This window comes from Eptatretus burgeri, chromosome 7, assembly GCF_056783735.1.
Source record: "Eptatretus burgeri isolate ZD-2024b chromosome 7, Ebu_testis_v1, whole genome shotgun sequence".
Lineage (NCBI taxonomy): Eukaryota > Metazoa > Chordata > Myxini > Myxiniformes > Myxinidae > Eptatretus > Eptatretus burgeri.
In genome coordinates this window covers 48412449-48418724 of record NC_140967.1, presented here as the reverse complement: position 1 = coordinate 48418724, position 6276 = coordinate 48412449, and the positions used below count along the sequence as shown (strand labels likewise).

At 43.3% G+C, this 6276-nt stretch overlaps 1 protein-coding gene across 6 annotated transcripts in view; it reads right to left on the bottom strand.

The window, feature by feature from the left end:
- LOC147023222 (alanine aminotransferase 2-like) overlaps window positions 1–6276 on the bottom strand; it is a 98749-nt gene that overhangs the window by 1559 nt on the left and 90914 nt on the right. For all 6 annotated transcript variants that reach the window (XM_085888397.1, XM_085888395.1, XM_085888393.1 and 3 more), the window contains one exon: window positions 5930–6042. In XM_085888397.1, coding sequence (XP_085744523.1) covers window positions 5930–6042 — 113 coding nt within the window. The remainder of the gene's footprint in view (window positions 1–5929; window positions 6043–6276) is intronic.

Below are 6276 nucleotides of genomic sequence, written 5' to 3'. Positions count from 1 at the left end.
ACTCGATAGAGAGAGAACCCTGGTCATTTCTGCACGAACATACCTGCAGCATGGAGATAGCCCATCTCAAAGGTTATGATAGTTGTTGGTGTCATCCTGGTTGTGGTGTTTGTGCTCCTCTGTACTTTTAGATATATTTTTTATTGTTTCATATTACTTTATATAATTTTGTGTGCTCCTTCCATGTCTGTTAGGCTTTATTCTAAAGGGTTCCTGCTGTCATACCATTGGAACCGCTACATTAAGCTTCAAATCCTGCTTCTCCTTCCATCCCGGAGAGACGGGCTTTTTAAAATGGGCATCTTTAGATTAAACTAGCAGGGTTACCCGCATTGCCTGGGCATGGGGGGGGAGGGGGAGGGGTACTGAGAAGCAGGAGAACCGCAGGGCTGAGAATGGGACAGGTGGATCAGGAGCAGGAGAACTGACGGGGTGGGACTGTGTAGGGGACAGGAGTGCCAGAACACCAGTGGGTAGAGAGGTCTTAAGGGTCTTACAAGTTATTAGGGTCTTACAGTTCTTCAGGGTCTTCTGGCTCTGAGGAGTCTTTGGGGTCTTAAGGATCTTCAAGAGTCTTAGGGATTTAACCATCTTTGGGGTTTTTAAAGTGTCTTAGTTGTGTTTGGGGAATTCAATGTTTTTTAGGGTCTTAGGTTCTTCGGGGTCTTATCTCCCAAGCATGTAAAAAGTCTTCTCTCAAGCATGTAAAAAAAGGACATGGTTCTTTGGGGTCTTTAAAAGCTGAGGTTGTGGATGAAAATACACTTAGGACAACCCCCGGGGTCAGATTTGGTCTGTGTGCCAAATTTGGTGATTGGCGACCCAGCGGTCTTTGCGAAAAACGCGAACAGACAGACATCTGATGGATCTTACTTATTAGATTTAGTTAAGGTTCCAATTGTGCGTAGAGTCAGGCCAGCTGTGCAATGAGCCAATGAGTGGAAGACAGAGCTCGACGAATTAGGTGTGCTGGCCTTTGGCCGTGTTATATGTCACGTGATATTTGTTAACCAATGAGATTGCATATAAATGAAAAAGACAGAAAAGTGATCTTTAAAGGCTCAGGTGGCATATGAAAATACCGTTAGGACAATCCCGGATTGGACTTGGGCTGTGTGCCAAATTTGGTGGTTAGCGGTCCATGCAAAAAACGAACAGACAGACATCTGATGAATTATTTATTAGACAAACACAAATTTTCGTCCCAAGCCAATCGATTATTAGCTTTCCAATGGTCCCATTTTTATTATTTTATGACATCAGGAACTCCTTAGAATTCTTAAATAAAACATGATGTACGCACACACACCTTTAAGTAATATACTAGCAGGGACTTGGGGAAATTTCCCCAATTTCTTGGGGAAATTCTAAGTAATATACTAGCAGGGACTTGGGGAAATTGACCCCCCCCCGTCACTCCAACTCCATGTCCTCTCCTTTTCCCTTCTTAAAGTCAACCACCCAAAAATTTTCAAGTCCGCAATCACACCCCTTCCTAACCTCAAGTCCGCAACACCCCACTCAACCCTGTCCTTAACCCCACGGCTTCAATTCCCACCCCACTTAAGTCTTCAACCCCCTCTTCAACCCTATGTCCACTCTGCCACCCCACCCTAATTTCTCCCTCCCCCTTTGTTCTTCAAGTCAACTTTTCCAACCCCCTCATCCTCATGTACTCAGTCCCCCCCTCCCCAACACCAAGTCCTCAACCCCATCCACACCAAACACTAAGTCCTCAACCCCCACCATTGTCAACTCCCCTCCAAATCCCAAGTCTTCAAGTCCCCAATGCTCCCCTCTCCCACCCCAAGTCCTCAATGCACCCCTATCCCACCCCCAAGTCCTCAACCCCCCTCACCCCAACACCACCATCCCTTCTCCCAACTCTGTCCCCTCTCTGCCTTCTTCCACCCCATGTCTCTGTCTTCCTCATCCACATTCTTCTTCAAGCCAGCAAACCCTCCCCTCCCAACTCGAAGTCCGCAACCTCTCCTCCCATCCCCAAGTTGTCGACTTCCCCTTCCAACCAAGCCTCAACCCCCTCTCTCAAATCTGTCCTCCCCTCCCCCTTTCTTCTTCAAGTCCTCAACTTCCCCCCTCCTCCTAACCACAAGTTCTCAACCTCTCTCTCCCAACTCTTTGCCTCCCAGCCACTCACCCAACTCTACATACTCCCCTCCCGTTCCGAACAACATTCCGGTTCCCATTTGTTAAGAATATTAAAAGCAAATTAAAAAAATAAAATGCTTAAATCACATTCTCGTGAGATTTCATCGTCTCGCAATTCTTCAGTAAAAATAGAGGAAAAGTAAGCTCAATGATTAAAAACAAAACATATAAAGGTCATTGGTAATGGGAAAAAATTATATACAACCGGAACTCCTCGGACAAAGGCCTTTATAATAATATTTGTCACGGTCCCTGGTCGAGTAGTTGAAGAGAAAATCGTTGGAAAGACAAACAGAATAAGCATATGATTTATATGGAAAGATGTTTGCCTTATCATACCTCCCTGATATCAGCATGCCTTAGATTGTGTATACATCTCAAAAAATAACCATGTGGTTTTTGGTTTTTTTTGAATGTCCACACAACTCAAAATCCAGGGCCACCGATTATTCTCAGAACCTCTTTCATAAATCTTAGCAAGGCAAAAGAGTTTTATTTTAGCACTTTGATTCCTGATGGAATACGATCCAACCAAACTGCTGGCTGGTGCTTTGCAGGGAAGGCATTGATTACATGATAGCATGCTGTCCTGTTAGATGGGGTAGCAAGCCACAGAACATTTCAAAATGAGAAGGCTTGTGGGTACTATGGCCAAATTCTAAACACTTTTGGCCACACTTCAGCTGGGAAGGCAAAGGCAAAAAAACAACATCCAGCATATCCTTTATCAAGAGGGTACATTTGCAGCATCTTCTCTTCTATAGCAAGGGTAAGTGGATCGAATCGGGTCATCAAGTTGCTTCCTTGAAAAGTTAATCATGTGGGCTTTGTGTTAAAAGCAAATGGTGAATTGGTTTGACGTCATCCTCCAGGAAATCATTTTTCTTTCGGTTCAAATCCGTTGTGATATGATCAAATGAAATAGAAGTTCAGGATACGTTTCCCACCATGGGAAATGAGGTGCGACTGACATTGGGCATCACCCCTTTGTCAGGGCACAAGTGGCTGGTTTGTCTCGTCTTTACCAATGCAGCCGGAACACGAGACTTCACAGAGACAAGTATTTCTTTATTAATAGTCATAACTGTCATTACCTCCACCACCGAAGGTGGAAGGAGGTTATGTTTTCACCCCTGTCTGGCTGTCTGTTTGTCTGTGTACAGGATATCTCAAAAAGTTGTGGACGGATCCGGATGAAATATGGTGGACAGGTTCGGTGTGTGACAAGGACGAACCGATTAGATCTTGATGAAGATCCAGATTCAGATCCGAATACTAGAATTTTTGAAGTGATTCCTCACCATTGAGAGATAGGGCTCAAAAAAGATCTAGAGCAGGACATTTACCCTCGCCAAACCAGAGGGCATTGCATTTGGGTCTGTCTGTTTGTTTGTTTGTCCGCACAGAACTTTCGTGTGTTTTCTCCGCAACTGCTTGTCGGATTGAGAAAAAAATGTTCATCATAGGTGTTTCTACTCATGTAGAATGTTTTAATGATAATTATGACGTCATAGGTCACGTGGTGTGGCAGCCATGTTGGAAAAACGGAAAAAAACTTTGGACCTCTATCTCTGAAACCGCACAAAGGAAAAAATTGAAACTTGGCACGTTGAAAGTACTCCTCATGGGGAATGAGTGTGATTTTTTATGATGTCATAGGTGCCTTCGTTATGACGTCATAATTGCATATGTAGAACGCTACACATCTGATCAGTATGAAAATGTTTGAGGGTCATCTCGGGATAAAATGGTCCACAAAAAGGTTTTTGATGATGTCATAGGTCATGTGATTCGGCAGCCATATCGTTTATAAATAAATAAATAAACCTTCAAAAATCTCTGAAATGGCTGAACCGGTCATCACTGCCAGCAGTTTTAAGGTGGCAGTTCTCATGATGTCTCATTAATTACGTAACACACCAGTACACAAAATGCACCACACAAAACGAGTCCTGCCGAGGGTCTGCAATCTCCGAGTGCTCTTTTTCTTGTTCAAAAATGTATTGGGCCCAATATGTTCTCGTGGAACAAGCATTGTGTGGTGGAGGTTAAAAGTAAAAAGCACCACAAACTTAAGTAATCGACTTGCATCAAAAGCAAGTAAAGAGTTCCAGTGTGCTGTGAGAATGTCGGCATGCTTTAACCACGACAGTTACAACATAAATCCTCACAGTGCAGTTATGTTAAGAACAACACTTGGCTGGACATCAATCTATATGCCAAAGAAAGTGCCAGGTTTTAACCCACCTCCAACTTCATCCCACTCCCAGAGGAGGAAAGGAGTTGGGGGAGGAGTCCACAGAGCACTGCTCGAACATACAAATCATGTATGACCTAATTCAGAGACCAATTGCAATTTCACAATGGACAGGTTCATCCAAAGCGCCTTTGGAAGGAGTTGGTGGCCAACTTTTTCACAACTGCTGCATTCCCAGGGTTTTGCCCCTCGCCCTCTCAGTTTTCTATCACACCATTTATGTACCATTTGCTGTGGCCACATTCATACCACCCGAGGTCACATTGCTTGCTGCTCACGTATTGGCTTTCACACAAAACCGCCTCTATTCAGGAGTTTTCCAAGAGTGGACAAACAAATACTCGCTCTTTAAAGCAGGGTTTTTATTGTGCAGCAGATTTCGAACCCCATTGGACTGCATCAACACCTTTAACGGTTTGAAGAGCTCAAGATGATTTACGATCATCTACCGTACTTGTTCCAATCACACAAGACTCCTACTCATGAGGCTATACCACACAAGACTCCTCTTTGTGAGGCTCAACTGCAATGTTCCAATCACACAAGACGTGCCAATTTTTATTTTCCCTTTCGCCTGTCTTTGTCTCTTTCTCATTTGTATAACTTTCTGTACGCCACCGCGTATACACGGAATGCCATGTTTTCGGTGAAGGCATGCATCATGTTCGGTTATTAAAATACAACTTGGCAATGTTTAGCCAAGCCTGGTGTTGGCTTAGTGGCTTAGTCGTTAGAGTGGTGGGCTTGGGATATTAGGGTCCTGAGTTCAAGCCCTGTCAGCTGCTGAATTAACACCAGGGTGGGGTTGACTCAGCCTGTCATCCTTCTGAGGTCAGCAAAATGAGTGCCAGTGAATTGGTAATCGGAGCATTGCATCAGTGGTGTCTCCATACTCAGTAGCAGTGGTGATGCAATGTTGTTCATAGCCAGTTGAAAGCATCAAATCATGCCACCACAATAAGTGGAAGTACAAAAAAAAAAAAACTTTTTTTAGCCAGTAATACAGAAATGAGTACTTGATCTCACAGGTTAAAAAAAAAAAAAACAACAAAGATAGAATTTTCAGTTTTGGGTCAATCAACAAAACAAATCGAACAACAAACCTTCATTTTCATTGTGTAAATTAAATCAGAGCAACACTGGTGTCATTCACTTTGAAACAGCACGTTGTGAAAAGTCAACTTCAGATGGAAAATTAATAAAGAAATTTCAGGAAAAAGCCCTCTTCCAAACTGCCCAACAAAACTTAAATCCTGATGCGATCAGCACAGTAGTCTGAACATAAGCACCCCTCCACCACCTTTTCACCACCCAGTTACAATAACATGAAGAGTTCACACTTTCCCCAAAACACAATGTAATATTCTCCAATATGGTAAACATGTCTCCGAAACAAATAAAGTGAGATGGCTTAACCTGAAATGGTTAGTTTTGTTGCCACTCAAGATGTGGGAGTTCAAACAATTTGTGTCCAAGTGGATAAAAAACAAATGAAACCCAGACCTGAAGTGATGGGTTCCTTCAAGTTGCCCAAAACCACTGCCTGGAACCACACAGATTCCAGTCTCTTCCAACAGTCTCATGCAGTAAAACATGTCTGGAGCCTGACCACATTTCTGAAAGAGACAGGCATCACTCAGAACAGCGTGTAGCACAATAATCCATGGCAGTGTTTCTTGAGATTGAAAAATAAGAATTGTGACACAATAATGGTGACGCAGTAAAAGAAGAGGAAGCACTCAACAAAATTCATGAAGAAGCAACAAAGTGAGGGTGGAATGTCACTTTGAGGCAAACAAAATGACAGACTCCCACGCTTGCATCCAAAACCAGCTCGGCTATACCTACAA